Here is a 20,889-nt window from a genome sequence, read left to right as displayed (position 1 = left end):
ATTATGCCTGTTATTAAATGTAAACCTTTTTATCATGCAATTTACTTTTCCACACTAAAAAGGAAAAATCAGGAATAATGTTTTATAAGTTATCATGCTATTATTTTTACTCTGTAATTTTAACAATATTTTACCTGTTACTAAATGTTTTGTGCCTTTGTAGATCCATATGTAAGTTGTAATGTACATCTGAGGCATAACATGGTTAAAATTGCACTATTCCTTTTTTTTTTTTTTTGCTTGAAAAAAAGAGAAACATTTGGAGTTCTTTACATGTTATTATGTTAATATTTTACTGTTTCAGATCAAATTGGGCAGTATGTGGCCCTTGAACTAAAATGAGTTTGCCACCCTTGGTTTAATGCATCCTTGTTGTTGTATTTGTGCATATTTGCTGCTTATTTGCCTTCTATTGTCTGTGTTCTATATCTGACTCTGACATCATTATTATAGGCTGATGGGAGGATCTGTGCGCACTGCCCTTTAAGATACGTCTGTCATTTCGCCGTTAATGGAATTCATTCTGGCTGTTTTCTGCGGTGTGAGAGATCTGTTCCAGCTGGCCCGTCGAGGAGAGAGCGAAAAAAAAAAAAAAAAAAACAGTGGTGCATTTTGTGTCGGCCGAAAAACCCAGGAAGGAAGGGGAGAGGATAGGCTCCGCCGAGGGAGACGGAAATGAGAGGGGGGGAGTCCGAAGAGGAAACTCTATCCCTTTAAGAGCAAGTGGGACATAGCGGTGCGAGAAAAGGAGAGGAGGGGGAGAAGAAAGAGGAATTAAAAAAGAAAAGGAAGAAAGAGACAGGGAGGGAGGAGGGAGAGCGGGCGATAAAAAAAGAAAGATGACATCCTCGCAGCTGAACGGCCGAGGTGGAGCGATAGGCTGCGGCCCGGCGAGAGCGCCGCTCGCCGGGGTCAGGGCTTGAATCCAACAACGAGGCTTCGACAAACACCCGATTGGCCTATCGGGGGAAATCGGAAAAATAGATTCATAAATTAAAAACAAAGCATGACCTGCTGTGCTACCAGATACGTTTGTTACAACCCATATTTGTTCTGTAGCGTAAAAAATGCATTTATTTTCACGTAGAGTGGTTTATGTTTATAGCTAAAGTCTAATAGTGTAATATGCGTTTTTGTTGGTTTTTTGGAGGCAGTTTTGTTGTGATTTTGGCGTTTGAGTGAGACTAGTGGTGAATTAATTAAACTTAGAAACCAAAGAGAAAGAGAAATAGGCCATTATTGGAGCCGGCCTGTTCCACTCCTGCCTGTGTACTGCAGCCTGCGTGGGTCAACAGCTGCGTGCATTTTAATTGACAGCAGCTACCTCAATGAGACTACACATATTTTTGCAAACGATTTTATTCACGTTTTTCACGAGAGCCCAGGAACCCGTCGTTTCTGCTGCAAGACAGACGACTGTTAGGTCATCGGAGGGTCGATCAAAACCATGCGAAGACTGCTCTCCTCGATCTCAATCAGGAGCTGACTTTATAATCTCCATCGCTGTGGCGCAAAATGGATGCTGCTTGGAGCAATTTTCTCTTCCAGGTAGGCTTGAGCAGACACCCACTGGCCTCTTACTGGCATCCCACACGGTTCACTCATGTCTTGTCCTGTGTAGTCCTACAGCAGCACTCACATGTTGGTGTTTTCAACGTAGCAACCTTCTAGATAATGCTGTGACTTGTGTTTACATTTGGTGATGGCCTTCTGCTTGCTTCTCCAGAATACTCCCACCCAAAACCAAGTGGATGGGAGCCTCCAATCAGAACTCATGACAGTGCATACGAGTTCTCCCCAAACCCCACCCACAGAGCACATAGCACAGCCTCCTTCAACTGTGGATACTGCTGCTCTCAGTGAGGAACCCATGCCTGGTGAGGGGACACTGCCCTGGACTCAACACCTGTGGAGTCCATTAAGACAAAAGTAGCAGAGAACTCCAATTTAGAAAACACAGTGCAGTTTATTTCAGTCATGTGCAGGCAATTGGATGGCAAACTCAGTGTCTACTTACAAAAGTGTTGAGAACTTTGATTAATTAAGTTATAATGACCTTAACCTGTTTAACCCTGACCATATTTTCAGGGGAAAAACGCCTAAAAAGACATACCCAAAGTAAATGAAGAATTACTCCACAATAATAAGGTTCATATGGATGTTCTTGGTGTCTATGGACATTTAGAGACCTCATAGAATCTATTCCCATTGTTTAAAATATTGTATCTATTACTATGCCTGAGTAAACTGTAACAAACTAAAAGAGAAATCAGAATTTTTTTAACCTCGCCTGTTTTTTTACGGCTGGATTGACAAGGATATGCATAAATTAATTGTTCGTGTCGGAGATTTTTAATAGCATATATTTCACCCCACAAAGATTAAAAATCATGTTTGAACATTAAAGTTTGCACTAAAATACACTTTTGATGTACTTTTATTTACATTAGGGTCTAAACTTTGAGCAAAAGTTGGGAAAAAAAACATCCATTGTCCTGATTTATTATATTTTTATAGTAGATGAATATTAATATAATTTTTCGGCCCGCGGGCGGGCTGATCTGCCTAAAGAAGTTTAAATAAACCGAGACTTTTTCAGTTCATTCATTCAGTGTCAGGTAAATTGTTAAAATGTGTGTATCCCACAACCTCAGATGTCACACTTCATGGTGATTAATCAAATAAGCTGTTGATTTTTTCTCTCCCAGATGTAGAGTTGCAACAATGATCTGATTAATCGATTTGTTGTCAACTATTAAATTCATCCCTGAGTATTTGGTTAACCATTCTGAAGAAAACTAAGTCTAGAATTTTTTTTATTTTTTTTTTTATTCAAGTTTTGAAAATGTGAATACTTTCTGATTTCTTTGCTCCTCTATGACAGTAAACTGAATATGCTTTGAGTTGTGAACCGAGCCTGACTTTCTAGAATGTCATCTTGAGCTCTGGGAAACATTCATCGACATCTTTTAGTGTTTTGTAACACTTCACACAGCTCTGATGATGTAGAAAATAATCAGCAGAATAATTAATTAGTTGTGGTCATAGTCCTTTCAGCTAATTTACTATAAATCTGACCAGTAAATGACCAAACTGTTTGCTGTCTACAAAGTTGAACTTGCTTCCATGACTCATTTCTTCAGTTTTGTACTAACTTATAATAATTATATATTAGCATTTTCTGAGCAATAATTAATTCCTCAACTTCTTTTGCTAATTATTTTATATAATAGGTATCTTTTTCATGGTACAACTGGTGTAAACATTTCTTTCTGTCTCTTCCCCGACCTGCTCCTGTCCAGTGAAGCCAGTGTCTCGGCCAGCCCGCGTGCCCCACATCTGTGCCATCTGCAACAAGCAGTTCAAGAACAACTACAACTTGCGGCGGCACCAGTCGGTCCACACTGGGGTACGCATGAAGGACAGGGCCAGAGAGCAGGCGGAGGGGGCAAAGGAGGGAGCGGTCGGCCAGGTGGCGGCCGCAGTGGCAGCCCCGTCGGCGATGGCGGTGGGGGCTGGAGGGAGGGTGGAGAGGACCACGGTGCCCCTGTCCCTGCTGCACCTCTCCGCACCTCCCCCTCTCGCCCCTCCCGGCGTGCTGGCGGGGGCCCAGCATCCCCCCCTGGTTAGTCAGGATGGTGAAGGGGTTGCCATGCCAAACGTTATGGCTAGTGTTAACCCCCATGCTCCGCCTCCTGCTGCTGTCGTCATGGCCACAGGGGCGACAGTACAGGTGGGTCAGGGCTTTGTGGAGATGGCTGTCATCAACCCCAAAACCTTCAAGCATGTTGTTTCTTAAGCTGCCTGGCCGCAGACATGATCTTTTACAGTTTGGGACTTGGAAGCAGTTGCTGTGTCTCACCTGCTTTGTAAACTCTAGGTCTGGAAACTATTTTGCAAAATGTCCATGCACAGGATTCAGCTCAGGACCAGTAAATTCCATCCCAGTGTTTGCGCTGGGCTCAACTCTTAATGATTGAGAAACACCGTGCTCGAAGCCCCCCACGCTCCCCTGCATGTTCTCTGTAACACAAGCTCCGCAAGAGCTCATACAGACCTTTGTACAGCCAGAGGTAGTACATCTAACACATGAATCAGCAGGTTGAAATGTCTGATATAAAGGGATGGTACAGTTTATTGCATAAATAACTTGTTTAAATGGTAAAATGTCTGTGTAGTTGCATGGTTTAAACAATGGGTGAAGAAAATGCAAAAATATCTGTAATCCTTCATTCTTTTGCCAGTTAAATCTAACTCTGTAGTGTGTTCCTCAGCGGCCTGCAAATTCCAACCCGAATCCAGTGAGGAAGAACCATGCCTGTGAAACATGTGGGAAGGCGTTCCGTGACGTCTACCATCTCAACCGGCACCGCCTGTCCCACTCGGATGAGAAGCCGTTCTCCTGTCCCATCTGCCAGCAGCGGTTTAAGAGGAAGGACCGCATGAGCCACCATGTGCGCTCACATCAGGGCGGTGTGGAAAAACCCTACGTCTGCCCCCACTGCGGCAAGGCTTTCTCCAGGTAATGAACCCATCCTCTAAATATCAAGAATTAATACATGTTGTACGCTACTAAACTGTTACTGTGTTCGTTCTGTGTCATCGCAAACAAATGTCATTGCTAAGTTTCCATCAGTTTCGAAACTTATCAAGCAGTAGCACATATTCACATATTAAAATGTTGCACAACCCCTAACCTAATGTTAAGGTACAAGGTTAAATATTCAGAGTGTGATTATGTTGTATGACTCATGGTTCAACAAGGAAACATAAATAGAAATGTTGTCCAGTTGTATTCCCTCTATGCGTACAGGAAAACTGGCTATAATAGCTTCAGTGGTTTGTAAGGTGTTTAGTCCAAGGCATGAAAAGAAAACATTGTTTTTCAAAACCTGTCAGTGTTTTCATTTCTGTTTCCAGTAACATTGTGATAAATTGAACTTTATTCAACTGAAAATTGGTTGCACATATGAGGAATAGCCACACTTTAAGAATAAACCTTTTACGTTTCAGGTTGTCTGTTGTAATATGTCGATTCTCATTCTTTCCCAAGGCCTGATCACCTCAACAGTCATGTCAGACAGGTGCACTCCTCAGAGCGACCCTTCAAATGCCCGGTACGTACTGTTTTGTCTAATGTCAACTTTGTCAACATGGAACCTTTTACTCCAGTCATGTTAACAAAGACAATGTTGACTCACACATAGTGTTTCAGATGAGTTATAACACAGGTTTTATATGCAACAGCACTTTTCTATCAGACTAAGAAAAGAACATTTGACTGTGATTGTGGTTACACATGCTACATGCACCAGCAAAAGTATATGCATATGTAGCAGATGATAAGGTACAACATGCCTATAAATATTAACCTTAACTTTAACTTTTCTTGTTATTCTTATGCTAATTATTTCAACAATGCCTTTTCTTTAGACCTGCGAATCCAGCTTTGCCACAAAAGACCGCTTGCGTGCGCATATGATTCGACATGAAGAGAAGGTGCCCTGTCACATCTGTGGAAAGCTCCTGTCTGCTGCTTACATCACAGATCACATGAGGGTGCACAACCAGTCACAGCACCACGCCTGCCATCTGTGTAACCGCAGTAAGCACTGATTCTTCACTTAGCTAGTTAACATGGCCGCATACATTTTAAAAGTAAGGCAGCCATGAATCTGATCCGATGATTCAGGAATCGTTCCTGTGTGCACATACAAAAATTAAGTCATCAACATTTTTAGATGGTATTTTACTTAAGGGGTCAGTTTAATAACTTTATGTTTACAAACATTCTTGGATCTTGTCTTGAGGATAAATTAAATTTTCATTCATCTTAACTGTAGGCTGTAGATGGGGACAAATGCTATGATGCAAAGACAGACAGTGTCTGCCTATCTGATGGAGTCTTGACAGCGATTGGTTATTGCAGTTTCCAGTTACCAGTTTTCATAACAGCAAATTACTCAGGACAAACTGATCAGAAAGGTGATTACTCACACAAATCAGTGTTGATGAAATCTACCTTAAGAGACAGAAATTTTATTAGCAGATAGGCAAAGCTCACTGGCTAATACTTGGCCAACATAGTGCATCAGTGTATTCCTGTTTTGATTTTTTTGGTGTGGTCCAATTTCTTTTCACTAAGTTATTCTGGTCTCATTCACTTAATTTGGACTCTCTAGTAAGTGCACAGATCGTCTTAGTGTAAATTATTCCTCTTAATTAGATTTTAGGACTAATGTAAGGCCTTGATGGCTTCTGTGTGGGCTGTGATTGACAGATGTGATTAATGGTTTGCTTGGTGCTGAATTGGACTTAGAGCTTCTGTTCAATGAGTAAAACATTTGTAGTTATGATTAAGATGTTACAAGACTGTCAAATGATTTTGTTACACAAATGTCTATCGATGATTTTAAGGTCAGCGCCAGCCCCCCCCTTAGGTCTAATTATGGTCACTTCCATCTTAAGAACTTCTGTCCGAAAAGCAGCGTCCTGGTGGTTCCATGTGTTACGAGGGATTGATCCGATCTGGTTTCATTTGTTACGAGCTGTCACTGTTACGCTTTGTAATATCTTGTCTCTCGTCTACTCCATCAGGCTTCACCACACTGACATACCTTCGTGTCCACGCTCAGAAGCATCATGGTCAGGAATGGAAGGACAGCCCAGGTGGCTTTGGTGGAACAACGTCTGGCGGCGTACTCGTCTGCCACTTGTGCGGCGTCCACTGCAAGACCCCCACCCAGCTCCAAGGGCACATGGGCACGCACAGCAACAACCAGGCTTCCCCGAATCCTGTCACTTCTAGCGTGGCTTCCAGCAGCTCTGTCTCCCTTAGCAACATGGTGACAGCGCCCACTGTTTATGTCACTGGTAACACGGTGGTGGACCTGCTGGTTACAGACTGCTCTAGCATTGCAGCCCCGCAGCCCCACAGTTAGCAGCAGAGAGCGCAGCAATAATAACCTCAGTCCCTTAACAGAGGGCAAGGTTAGAGAAGGTTGAAATTACTCGTAGATGCTGATCCGGTTTCAGTTTTGTAATGTCACCACTTAATAGGTAAGGTTGGGATTAAGAGTGGGGGAGATTAACAGCAGTCATGGCTCAAGGGCAGTATCACCTCAGAGCTGCAGAGCTGAAGCATTAGAAAAAAGGAGAAAAGTGAACATCTGTATTAATAGATTAGTGCAGCCAGGTTGCCCTTGGTGACATCCAAGTCATTGATACAGAGACCTTTTTGTCACTGTAGAAGGTTCATTGACACTAACGACAACTTGGATGTGTCATTTCAATACCCCCGAATGCTCCCACACATTTGAGACTGTGATAAAACTGTGGTATTGTGAGCATCTACTGTATTCCTCTCCCCTCTCTGCCTTCTCTCTCTTTCCCTCCTCTCAACCTTGGCATTGGCTGCTCTCTGCAAGTGCACCAAGTACTGTATATCTCACACCAGCTCTGATCTTACCTCCATTTTGCAGCTCACTTACTAAGAATCCAAATCGCTTGTGTAGTAGAGGGGAGATTGGTTCACAGAAAATGTAACAAATGGGTAAAGCTTAAAAAAAAAAAAAAAAAAAAAGAATCTTAAGAAGTTGCGTTTCGGATGTGTGCAAGCCGGGGCTCCTCTAGCATGCAAGTCTGTTTATTCACAAAACTAAACTCATGCTAATGCTAGTTTATCAAGTCTCTAGAGGGCTGTTTCTAGATCAGGACAGAAGACCATATGTGATGTGGTCAGTGTGGATTTGTGGGATGTACTTGTTCATTTATTTCATAATGGTACAGAGATAGAGTTGCGTTCAGGAGTGTCAAGCACCTTAAAAGTTGTTATTGTTTGATTCATTGAGGATGAAAATGGAAATCAAAATGGGTCTTGGATTTTCTTGCTCTTGAGTCTTCCTCTCTGGGTCTGGCCGTGAAAAAGAAAAAAAAAAAAAAAAACATTTCCGCTAATCAACACCTCAGCTTCTGACATGGCAGTTCTTGCACCTGAAAACTACCTTTTGCATGAAAACAAGCTAGCTCAGTCATGCTAATTATTAGAAAGCTGTCATGACAAAATAAACTTAGTTGGCTGTAAACAGTAACAATTATGAAAGTGTTGATTTTATTCAAAAGAAAAAAGGTTTTAACATTGTCGGCTGTTCATTTGATTGTACCCGTCGTTGCCATAGTCCTTTGTTTTCTCAACGTACCAGTCCAATGAGTGAAACTTATGCATTAGATTTAGTCATTTTACACTCTGTATAGCACATCATGTTCTGAACTCAACTCATTATCGTTCTACATTAATCGTGTGAAGAATGGTCGTGTGTTTGTTGGATATTTTTGGTTGCTTTGAGTTCTATTGTGAGTGACGTGGTGTCGAGAAAGGGCTTATTGTCATAAGTCAGGAAAATACGTACAGTGGCAGTTCTGAGTTTGTTCAACACCACTAAGTATGCTGTAAACAAATCCTGGTTTTGTACTGGAGTGATTTTTTTTTTTTTTTTTTTTTTCCAGTTTTGTGTTAATACGTTACCTTGAAATTTGTAGAGTTGTTTCTTTCCTCCTTCATTTGCTTTGGAAATCCTTCCTGTTGAGAAAAGTAGTGATTTGTTTAAAAAGTTAATTTTAGGTTTTCTCCATTACACTAAGAAAAAAATAATACCTCTACTATAGGATTCTGTACAGCTCTTGTGATACATCTTAATGCCTTATCGTACTCAACTGCATTTTAATTCGTTTATGATGAAATATTTCAAATCTTAGTCATGGATTCATTAAGAATATTAATGGGATGTATTTATATTTATATTTTTATATTTCTCAACAGTATGCATGTCTAAAAGGTTGTTAGAGCAAAAAAAAATCAATGATGCTTACTACAGTCATAAATATGTTATTTTGTAGATGAAGTAGAGATCATGTTATTATTTTGTAATTTGGACAATTTAAAGTAAAATGAGTAAATGGGCATCGCTTTGTGTGCTGATCTTTCTGATTCTTTGGTAAAATATGTACTTTTACACAACAGCTTTTCTGCATTATTTCTGTTTATTCGTTCTGCATGTAGGGACTCTCCCAGTGTTTCACAACCACTTTAACAACAGGATTAGATATGGGCAGTTTAACACTGTTAGTAGGAAAATAATTAACAGATATCTGGTCGTATATGGACAATGTGACTTAACATGAAGATAATCTTGATGTAGGTGCATTAAAGGCTTCTACAAATCAGCATAAAAATAAGAGTACACTCAACACTCACTTAAAATGCTTTCAACACTAGTGATTAATCAGTTAAGGTGCATTTTATCATGTGGTGGTTAAACTCCTGATAAAAGCTGCTTCTCCTGAATCCTTGACTGATCAACAAACTGCTGACAGTTTGCAGAAGCTGATACTTTGCTCCATTATAAAACCCCCTCCACATTTTCCTGAATACACATACGCAACAGTCACTGCCCGACACTGATTTCTACATTGAAGATTTATATTCCGTGATTAATATCAACAAGGAAAACATGTTCTCTCCACTGACTAGCTTAAATTGAGTAGACCGCAAAGGAATGCAGCATAAACATGTGATATGTGTCTGTTCTAAGTCCTGTAGTGTTAACATACTGTCACTACACCCTACAGAGCTGAACATCACAGACACATCACACACATCCTTCTCACACATTCTGAGGTTGTTGATTAAATCTGGAAATGACAAGAGGGGAAATCTAAGTAGGTAAGTAGCTACTACATTGGATGTTTGGATATAGGTACATTTGTAGGTACCTGTACATTCTGCACGTTTTTGATATTGTACTTGTTTTTGTGAGTGTGTCTTTACTTGATTTTATGTTTTTATTCTTAACTGCTTAATTGCTATCTGTATATTCCTGGGCACTTTATAGAGCATAACATCAAAATTTTGTTACACTGTACAGTTGTATTTTTGCAATGACAATAAAGCTTATTCCTTTGTAGGTATTTATTCTATAGCTTGACCACAATGCAATTAATGCTGGTAATGTTAACAGTGCAGTCTACAGGTTTTTATTTGATATTTACTTGAAATATTGGAATTCTACTTTTTTTTTTTTTTTTTTTTTTTTAACTTTTAAATAATTTTGTAATTTGTGAAATGCTGAATACTTTATTTTTGGACTCAGCTGCAACTTTGCGGTCTTGTAGCTTTATGTATGGTGTCTGTAAAACTGTAGTTCTCTGCAGGCAATTAACAGAATTTTAACAGAGATTATTGAAGATTGCAAATAAAAGCTAATACACAGTCCCCTCCAGATTTTCAGACCTGAAACCCACTGAAAACCCCTGGAGTGTGAACAGAAGGAAGGTGGATGCCATCAAACAAAGCTGAGTTGTTTCCATTTTTGCACCGGGACATAAAGGACCAACAACATAAAAAAATTAAATAAAAATAAAAATTGACAGAGCATTCTGAGCTACATGACAGCTGTTATTACATTTTTTAAGGACACCTCCAAATACATGTTGTATAGTGTATATTAACTACTCTAAGTGCCCTACTGTACAGTATTCACCACCAGTTGATAAAAGCTAAGGAAAAAGTTTTATCCTCCAACATCTACCCCTGTGCAGACTGTTGCAGAATCATTTAATGCCACGTAAGAGTTTTAGTATGTCTTAAGGTCTAACGACAAAGCTGGGTTATCACACTTAACCCTGAATAGTGTTGGACTGATGAACCTGTAATCTCCAAGCCTCTGTTAATATGTCTGTGTTTTCAATTGCAGAATATCAACCTGCAAACAAACCAAGCCCAATTATGAGGGCTGGTAATTGATCAGATTATTTGCAAATACTCCTTAGTGCTCCACAAAACATAGACTCATCTCTGATCTGCATGTTTACTACATCCGTATGTGATTTTCTGAATTAAATTAATAAATTAAAATCTTATCCCTTTTGTCTACATGTAATCTGTGTCTTTATATGGTCAAGATGAATGTTATTGAATGTGAAAGAAGCTGGGTTTCCTGATGGGAAATCCATTAAACGTCTCGCTGCATTGAAAACAACAAAACCCAATTTACAAAATGCAGTGCGGTGACTGGTGCAAATTTCTCATCATGACATGAGCTGCTGCTGCCTGGACCTGTAGGAACTAGCTGGCGCAGCAGAGCACAGTGTTGAGTCAACGTTGCATCTGCGAGGCTGAAGCAGCGGCATCCCTGGTCTGCTGCTGCGAGACAGATGAGATGACTTAGCGACTGGATCAGCTAACATTACCTAACCCTAACCTGGATCAAACCTTGTCACTGCCGTTTATTAAATAGCTACATGCTTTAACTGGCTAGTTTGTAAGCTAATCACCAATGCTCCCAGAGAGCTGTCCTTGCATAGATTTCGATCTAACTTGCTGCAAGCTAGCGTTAGCTCGCTGGTGCTACCCTTCAGACATTGAAGTGGCCACATAAACATGCGGATCATCGAGGCAGAGAGCCCTGGGACATCTTTAACGTTAAACGCAATTTGCAGGACACGAGTTTCCACTGGCCGTTGACTGGACTTCGCAGAGCCTCTGTGTAATTGCTTAAGATTTTTTCATTTATTCTTGACATGTGTAAACTCCAATCCGTTAGCTAGTTAGCCAAGATTGGGGTCGCTTAGCTTAGTTGCCACTGCTAAGTGCTACAAACAAATAACAAGCTAACTGAACTGTCAATGAATTATCTATTGTCTTGAATCGCATGTCCTAACCTTGTCAGCAACTAATATCTGAATTTGGTCCAAGTGAAAGTGGTTGCTAGCTAACCCGGTGATGACAGACCGCCGTGGCTAACGTAACGTTTCAAAACATGCTAATGTTAGCTTCTAGCGGCATTGTTAGCAGGTGATTCAACAGCGCAGACAGTTGGTCATGCTTGCCAATGAGAGGGATGACATTTAATATCAGTAACACTGTTTCTGTTCACTTTAACGGATTACATACTAGCATACTGGAAGCCCAAAAGTTGACAATAACCACAAAGCATTCTAATTAATGTTTCCCATTGATAGCTGGTGTTATTGTTAGCTTAACTAGCTTCTGAATTTGATGGAAAGCGCACAGTTAAGCTAAGTAAGCGTTAACGTTACCAAGTCAGGTAATAAATATTCTTTCAGACTTTACATTACAGTCAATAGTAGTAGCTGGAGCTGACAATTAGGGTTAAGAGTTTGACAGGCCAACACTGTTAACTCGATATGGAAAATGTAATGCTAAATAGTTATCAATTTGCTTATTTGAATATTGAACGCTACGTAACAAAGTTTTGCAGCAACAACTTCGTTTTCCATACAGACAATATTAGCTGATGTTCTTGGCAGAAACTATGAGCTCAAGCAGCCCTTTACTTATATCGATATTTTCGACGTTCAGGATTTTAAAATAGCGCAATGCGTATTTTGCTAATGGACTTCAACTTTTTAATGAGTCAGCTAGTCTAGTGTAAGCAAACTGCAAAACCGCATGAACTACCACATGGTTGCCCCAGGAATAAATGGGAAAGTGAATACGGCTTCCAGTGTCATCAGATGGACAGTGTGCTGCACAAAAGGGCCTCCTATCTGACATCCTGTCCCGTCACTGCACTCAGCAGTTCCAGCATCCCATAACATGTCTCATTTCACCTTCACTTTAACTAGTTTTTCATATTACCCCAGGACTGTCCTTTACCACACATGTCAGACTTTGATGGTGTTCTATGTGTTATCTTTGTAAGTGCAGCCAAAGGCACACATGATGATGATGGGGAGGTGGTCTAGTATGATCAATGAGCGCTGTTTGTTCACTGTTGGGTGTTTTTCTTCTTTTCAGAAAGGGGACAGAGCGGCAGATCTCAAGAACCAGATTACACGCTGAACTTATTGCCTCCAAGATAGAACGCCAGGGACCATGCTGAGTGTCCTAGCTGCTGGGTCTGTGTTCTTTCCAGGACTTTTCCTGCTGTCCAAACAGTGCTTGAAGTCGATCCCTTTGCTGAGGTGGAGCGAAGGAGATGCAGTCATTGTATCTGCCAGGTGAGCCACTACATGAAATGTATTAGGTTTTAATAATGCTATGCAACAGGTTTCAAAGCTTGATTTTCATACACAATTATAAATGCTTTAAAGCTTTTCAACCCACAAACTCATAATATATATTTGCTTTTTTGTTTTGTAATTCTCTGTTGACAGATTGGTGTCATCAGTTCAGGCGGTCATGGCTTCTTCAGCTGGCTACATCATTGCTTCATCTTGTGAGGATATCATCGAGGACCAGTGAGTGAAAATATACATATTACAATATATTTTATCTCAATTAAAGGTATGTAGCAGCCTGCATTATAATTTATTCATGAAACAAACCAGCTACAGTATGGAGTATTTTGGATTCTAAATTTTTTTTAGGGTTAGAAACCAAATCTGACGGTGATTTGACACAGTGTCATATATTAGCATGCGTAGTTCAGCTATCTTAAAAATTCCCCAAGTATATAATCCCTTTTGTAGATGGCTATAAATGCAGGTGAAGTAGGTTCCACAGAGACTTTTCTGGATTGCATGAGGGGGGAAATGATTGCTTTCTTATTTGAGAGTAGTTACTGCACTCATTTTTACAATTACTTTAAATTGCGTAAGATTGCCCTCTTGACAAGCTGTTTTTGGTGGTCAAAGCACTAAGAATAACTCAACAAATCTATTCCACCTTTTACTAGCATCTCTCCTTTCCTTTCTTACCCAAAGCTTTCTCACCTCTCCACACAGGCACTGGCTGACGAGCACTTACATCATGTTTGCCGTTCCCTATTTTGTGTACGACATCTACGCAATGTTCATGTGCTACTGGTACAAGCTACGGGTCAAAGGGCACGAGGAGGCCTCGGCAGCACCCCAGCACATGAGCTCAGCACTGACCAGCTATTTGCGTCGCGAGTTCCTCATGGTGCTGCACCATGTTGTCATGGTCACCGTCTGCTTCCCAGTCTCTGTGGTAACTGTCAAATGTTGCTCTTTCTGTTGAGATTATTTGAGTCATGTTAGGGCAAAGCGTAGCACTGCATTATCTTCATGCTGGTACCTGCCATTGTATTTTTAATTGTATTTAAAGGAAGAATGCAAGCAGGAGGATGTGCACCATTTTTTTTCAAATTCCTTAGAGGGGGAGGCAAGCTAATTATGTGTCTTTATGTCTCAGTGTGCACAATGAAGGTATGTTGAGTCATGCAGTCACATTGTGTCAAGATGTTTTCAAAAGCACAGAAGTAAATTCTCTAAAATTGAATAAAGATAAAATCCATAGTGTGTACAGTTTTCTGTTGGTACTGTAGGGACATTGAAAAGGGTTTGTGCAGGTGCTTAAATAGTGTGAAATCCTGCAAACTGATTTTTAGACTTTAATACAATTTTGACTAGTCTTAAAAATAAAATGGATTTGGTGCTTAGTGGAAGACTGTTGAACATAACGCAGTACCCTGTGCAAGGAAACACATAGGACTAAATAAATTCTAACCTGTTAGTTTGATGTTCAACCTTGAGGTTGATATTCAGTGATCCAGATTTACAGTATTTATTTGGGTATTTATTACCTTGACTTAGATTTTCAGTTCAAAACATAAAGTTCCTCTAGGGTTGATATCATTTCACTTATCTGCAGTTGGTTTTTTTTTCTTCTTGCAGCAACTGGTTGTTAGTATAAATACAGGTACAGATAAACTTTAGTAGTCCCCATGGGGAAATCATGCTCATTAAAAATAAAATAAGTAATCATTGAATTATTTATAGAATATCCAGTCAGTTTTCAGTCCATTCTACTTTAGCTTTTAAAAATGAACTATTGGTTGACCTCTACAAATTACAAACTTCTGATATGATGGCATTAGAGTTACATGGAAATATAAACAAGGCTGCTGTAAAATACTACCTGCAAATTCGCTCAGTATTCTGTGTTCATGATGTGACCATCTACAAAATCTAGCCCTTTTTTACTGAATGTGAAATTGATATTAAAATTCATCCGTAATGAAACCAAATTGAAACCCTGATGGAAAGTTTTAAGAAGGCATTTATTTTTAGGACACCTGTCTCAGAATAATTGTGTATGTTTTTGTTCACATTGCCATATAGCTGAGCAAACAGCATGTAGATCAAGGAAATGATGCTATACTGTATATGAACAGAACATCACTTATAACATTCATTTGGTCTATTCGGAGAAATTGGGAAAACACATCCCCAAGTGTGTTTACTTCAGGAAAGAGGGAATTTCTATCTGTTGTTGCTATGTATGGAATTTCAGTTCATTTTATTTGTTGACTCCATAAAATGATCCATTTGTCTCTTGTTTTCTAGTTCTGGCGACAAGGAAAGGGAGATTATTTCCAGGGTATAATGTTCATGGCTGAGCTCAGCACTCCGTCTGTCTGCTTAGGAAAAATACTCATCCAGGTAAGAGTCCATTTTCACATTTGAAGATCTGAGTCTGATGTCGCATGCGCATGTGTCACACTGACATTCTTCTGCACCGTGCTCTTCCTTCTTTTCCTTGTCATTTATTGAAGTTTATATTTCTGGTCATTTCCCTCCGTGCAGCCTGTTCATTTACGTCGACTCCCGTTGACTGTCACAGTCAGAAACACATCAGTCGTTAATTGGTAACAGTGTTTGTTTGAATACATGCTGGTAGGAGCTTTGTTTTTAGGTATGTGTGGGTGTGTGTTTCACTGTCTGGGTAAAGGTTGTCCCCTCCATTGCTTTGTGCTTGTCCCCCATCTGAGGCTCCCACAGCTGTTTGCCTCTGAATATAGCCCCTAGTATTTAGGCTGGATATTCAGCAGATACAATATCAGCTTGTCCTTCTACCCTCTATCACGCAGCACCCAGCCCCTCCCGTCCCTGACAACAGTGTATGTGGCTGTTTGATAAACAACAGCAGGCTAAAAGCAGTGGCCTCAGTGAGCCGCCCTTTAGCACCTATAGAGTAAAAAAAAAAAAAAAAAAATTGTATGATGACTGGTTTTATGTTGGTCAGTGTTAACAAGTTAATTTGTTCTGTAGGTGGAATGATGACTTGACGGGCCTTACTTGATTGGATTTAATATTTTTTATGAATTTGCATTGATTTCAGTTAGTTACACATTAATGCACAGGTGTCAAACATATGGCCCATGGTCCAAAACTGGCCTGCCAAAGAGTCCAATTTGGCCCATGGGATGAATTTGTGAAATGCATAAATTACACTGAAAATATTAACAATCAGTTTAGTTCAGGGATCACATTCAGCCCAGTGTGATCTGAAGTGGATCAGGCCAGTAAAATACAATCATAATAACCTATAAATAATGACAACTCCTTTTTTTTTTTTTTTTTTTTTTTTTTTTTTACTGTAAAAAAAAAAAAAATTAGATGAAAATGTTTTCATTTACAAACTATCCTCTCTCAAAAAAGTGAATAACCTGAAATGTCTTAAGAGCAGTGCAATTTTAACAATATTCTGCTTGTTATCAAATGTTTTGTGCATTGGTAGACCACTGTGATCTGTAAGTTGTAATGAACATGTGTAAATGATAAACTGAGACATAATGTTGTTAAAATTGCATTTATTTTTCTTAGGAAATTTCAGGTTCTTGTTATTCACACTTATTTTAAAGGATAGTTTGTAGGTGTAAATGTTTTCATATTGTAATTTTACTTTTTCACTCTAAAACATAGAGAAACTTTTGGAGTTGAGATTATTTATAGATTATTATGCTATTATTTTACTGGTCTGACCCACTTGCGATCGTATGTGGCCCCTGGACTAAAATGAGTTTGACACCCCTGAGGTATTTGTGGGAAAAAATTATATTGATCAAAACTACAAAACAAAAGCAACACAGAACCAATTAGCACTAAAGCAAAAATGTTAGTTGTGTGTGGTAATATGTGACTTGGTATGAAGCTCAGACAACAGAAGAAAAATGTTTTTACTCTCCCAACTTTTCTACGGTTATTAGAACAGGCTAAGACAACCGAACACAACTGCACATTTACATTTATACATGTGGCTATACCCCATGGTCTGATAATTTGCATAACCAAGAAACAAAAATAACAACAAAGAGTTGACCTCTTTTGGAAATGAAGATGATAAACACACACATCTGGAATTTTACACCGTTCCCCGGAAATATCACCATAAATTCACTTACCCTTTTAAATTACAGCCTTTTGCAATTATAGTTGTGAAGCTTGACCATGTGATTTATGTAATTGCGCAGAATTGAAAAACACCACCACATCATATAATTAAGTGCAGTGTTTTTCAACCTTGGGGTCGGGACCCCACATGCGGTTGACTGTAATGCAAATGGAGTCACCTTAAATTTTTTGTAATTGATTTAAAAAAAAAAAAAAAAAAAATTATTAATAAAAAATATATGGTGAGTTGAGAGAGACAATCACAATACATAAAATACATGACAAACTCTGAAGCTGAAACTGAAGCACTGTGGTACTGTTTATCTTTCAAATGTTCATTGTGGTCAGTTTAAGATGCTGCAGCTCTTTCATAATTCATAGTTTGAGTTATTGTTTGTCCAGTATTAATTTGCAGCCTTGTAAATACAAGCTGGACTGACTGTACATATCCTGACCAAGGAAAATAAAATTCACACTTTTTGCAGTAATCTCAACTTGGCTTTTCTGCCTCAGTCCATAATAATATACATTATATAGACTAAATTTAATCTAAAATTAATGTTTATTTGCAACATAGCATAGCAAACAAAAAGTCTCCGTTTTGAATGTCTGGGGTCGTTAGAAATTTGTGATGTTAAATGTGGTCACAAGCCAAAAAAGGTTGGGAACCACTGATCTAGTGTTTGATTCACATCAGGATCTTCACCCATCGCACCAAAGTCATGCTCTGACTTCTTGACTTTTTTAGCCAGTATAGATGGGAAATGGGTCTTAAATTGTACGTGTAAGGATGATTTAAAGAAAAAAGCCTCAAGAAAGCGTTAACTTTAAACTGAGTCAGTCCCTGTGCTGGGATGCTGAATACCTGCTTCATTGCTTGTAATGTGTCTCTAGTGTTCCCTCACTGCAGGCTGAGTTTAGTCAACTATAAATAAATGAGGATGAGACATTCACTGACACAATACTGAGTTATAGTCTCCTGTAGAAATCAGCAACAGGTAGCATAGCAATCCATGCCCTCCATCCTCACCTCAGTCCATGCAGATAGTATTAACACGTCTGACAATATTAGCATTAACTACATAACAGTGGCAAATACGATTAACACTGTCAGCTTTCTGCTTGCTTCTCTCTCTGTCTCTTTCTCTCTCTCGACTTCTCTTCTGTTTTTTTTTCTGCTCTCAGTACAAACAGCAACACACTCTCCTGCACAAAGTGAATGGGGCTCTTATGCTGATCACTTTTTTCATCTGTCGAGTCCTCCTCTTCCCTTACCTCTACTACGTCTATGGAAGGTATGTCTTTCTTTCCATCTCTGTTTTCTCATGATCTTCTGTCTCGCTGAGCTTGGGTCAGTGGCTTGTACAAAAACATGATTTCTTTATTGCGTTCTGGAAATCAGGTTATAAAACAGCTTTGTAATCCTTTGTCTCCTCCATTTTTGCATCCAGGTATGCGTCCATTCCATTCCACATGGTTCCCCTGTCAGTGCCCTGGCACTGTAACCTTGGTGCTGCTCTGCTCATGGCCCCCCAGCTCTACTGGTTCTCCCTCATTTGCAGGGGCGCTCTGCGACTATTCACAGGTACCTCCCGCTCCCGGAGACCTTGTGGGTCAACGGACGCGCCTAAGGAGCAGCAGACAGATGGCAACGCACTGCCCCAGCCCGCCAACGGCTACAGCACGCGCTCCACAGAGCCCGAGCTGGCCACTCACTGAGAAGAGTGGAGGGGAGGGTGGGGAGGGAAGAAAGGCGAATGTACCAATGAGTATGTAAAGGAAAGCTGTGAGGGAAAAGTGAGACTTGAACCAAGTAGCAATATAAAGAAAGCTACAGACAATGGCCTCAAATAGTCCTGAAGTCTTGCTGGCCAGAAGTCTGATGACCAAATGATCAGATTTCTGACCTTCGAGTGCTTCAGTGTTTCAGTTTGTAGAAATGAAAGGAGTGTTGGTGCACTCAGTATTTAAAGATGTCATCAGGCACTGTGAAAGACAGGAACATGCACTGACCTGAGAGGAATTTGCCTGGATGTATAGGAAACATAGATGGCTATTTCCCTCATGTAGATCAAATTAAGTCCTCTCTGCCTCGAGGTATAGGAAGAGCAGGAAAATAGGAATGTATTATATTGTATGTTAGTACATTTGCTGTAGATGGAAGGCCTAATTCAGTTTAGTAATGAAGATGACCTTCAAAAAAAGAAAAAAACTCCTGGCTAAGCAGTATTTTGACTTGTTAGTGTTTATTATCTGTATCCTCTATGTAGTCACTGTCACTCTAACAAAATGTAACCAACCTGCAGACTGACTCATCGTTAGAAGGGAGATAATCTCATAAGACTGTATTCTGCTGCCTTATCCCTTTTCCCACTTTTTTTTATTTTCAGTTTTTTTTTGTAATTTGTTTAAGTTTTTTTTTTTTGGTTTTTTTGTTTTGTTTTGTTTTTTTACATCTTGGGAGGAGAACGTAGAGGCTTTCCTCAGACAGAAAAATGTGATGGGTGTACATAGCCGATGTAAAATTGTCCCTATTTCCATGTCAGTATTAAGTCAGTGTTGATTTGTTTTTGTTTTTTTTTAGGTATGTCTTATTTCTGCATCTTATGGTTCCAGAAACAACAAAACACAACATTTCAGTTTTACAGCTTAGTGTATGCAAACTCTCCCCAACATTGGCAGTGCTTATTGTTTCAGTGTAGATATGACTTCATTCCATTTAACTGGTATCACAGTGTTTTTTGCATTTTGCATACATAGAAGTGATGCACAATAGCAATCACTTTTTTAAGGAATTTACATGTGTTCTGTTTTTTAATTTAATTTTTAATTTGGTGCTGATGTAAAGGTCAGAATATCCATGTGATTGGCAGGAGAATTTCACTAATGGGATCCATGAGTATTATTAGGCGACTTGGCAGTGTTGTGATTTGAAGGGAAACAAAAGTGAAAAAATCATTGTAGAGGGAAGCACTCCCTTATGATTGACATGCAGCACATTCGTCCATTGCAATTCATTTTAATGTTGCTCATTGAATTCTGCACCACTATTTGAGTCTGAGTTTATGTGAGCCTTTAACACTGTATGAACTGCTCGGGTCACCGGGCCATCCATTTCAGCCACCGGTTCTAGGAACAGGCAGGCTTGTTTTTATCATTTTATGTTAGTTTAAAGCAGCTACACTGTCCTGGAAATGGGTCAAGAAAAAAAAAAACAAAGCTCAGTAACCATCAAGACAGTGTGCCAAAACATGTGGACAACTGTGGGCATGTTGAACACAGAATATCCATTCCCCTGTTCCTTGAATTCATAAGGTACTGCTTCTTGACAATACTAAAACATTTCAACTGATGTACTGTATATTCCACAAAAAATGCTCGTTATTTATTTGTAAGTATTTATTTATTTATTTATTTATTTGGTTTGTGGTTTTGAATGCATATTTATGCATACATATTATACTCTATGCTTCTGAGCCTTAGGTGAAGGCTGTATTGTTACTCAAACTTAGCTAAAATATACTTCTCTGTCCTGAGCCAGTCTTGTGTCTTTTTTTCCTTGTATTTATGTACTTTTTGTCCAGTGCATTATTTTGTAACTAAACATAGCTAAAGATTTGCAGGTCCATCTAAAGCGAAAAGTTATCACTAGAGGGAGCCATATCCATCAGTTTTAAAGGAAAACTTCAACTGATCTGTTACTATAATCTTATTTATGTACACAGAAATGCC

At 39.4% G+C, this 20,889-nt stretch overlaps 2 protein-coding genes across 3 annotated transcripts; both read left to right on the top strand.

Annotated features, from left to right (window-relative positions):
• The first annotated feature begins 463 nt into the window (after positions 1–463).
• On the top strand, positions 464–8,961 carry mazb (MYC-associated zinc finger protein b (purine-binding transcription factor)). Of its 2 annotated transcripts, none has more exons than XM_030121934.1 (7): positions 464–1,548; positions 1,727–1,877; positions 3,303–3,733; positions 4,275–4,522; positions 5,054–5,117; positions 5,434–5,605; positions 6,598–8,961. In XM_030121934.1, exons 1-7 carry the CDS (start codon positions 1,516–1,518, stop codon positions 6,939–6,941), a joined length of 1,443 nt encoding a protein of 480 aa, XP_029977794.1. In that variant the 5' UTR covers positions 464–1,515; the 3' UTR covers positions 6,942–8,961. The 2 variants fall into 2 exon arrangements, with proteins under 2 accessions (XP_029977794.1, XP_029977796.1); XM_030121936.1 differs by having other exon boundaries at positions 478–1,548; positions 3,303–3,409.
• A 2,171-nt stretch (positions 8,962–11,132) lies between these two features.
• Positions 11,133–20,693, top strand: tlcd3bb (TLC domain containing 3Bb). Its single transcript, XM_030163507.1, has 7 exons — positions 11,133–11,543; positions 12,818–13,020; positions 13,177–13,260; positions 13,747–13,972; positions 15,331–15,426; positions 18,343–18,452; positions 18,609–20,693. The coding sequence occupies exons 2-7, from the start codon at positions 12,896–12,898 to the stop codon at positions 18,874–18,876; spliced, it is 909 nt and encodes a 302-aa protein (XP_030019367.1). The 5' UTR covers positions 11,133–11,543; positions 12,818–12,895; the 3' UTR covers positions 18,877–20,693.
• Positions 20,694–20,889: the final 196 nt, after the last annotated feature.

The sequence above is a fragment of the Sphaeramia orbicularis genome, chromosome 19 (assembly GCF_902148855.1).
Source record: "Sphaeramia orbicularis chromosome 19, fSphaOr1.1, whole genome shotgun sequence".
NCBI classification, from domain to species: domain Eukaryota; kingdom Metazoa; phylum Chordata; class Actinopteri; order Kurtiformes; family Apogonidae; genus Sphaeramia; species Sphaeramia orbicularis.
The sequence above is the reverse complement of the archived record's forward strand: the minus strand, read 5'-3'. Positions and strand labels throughout refer to the sequence as shown.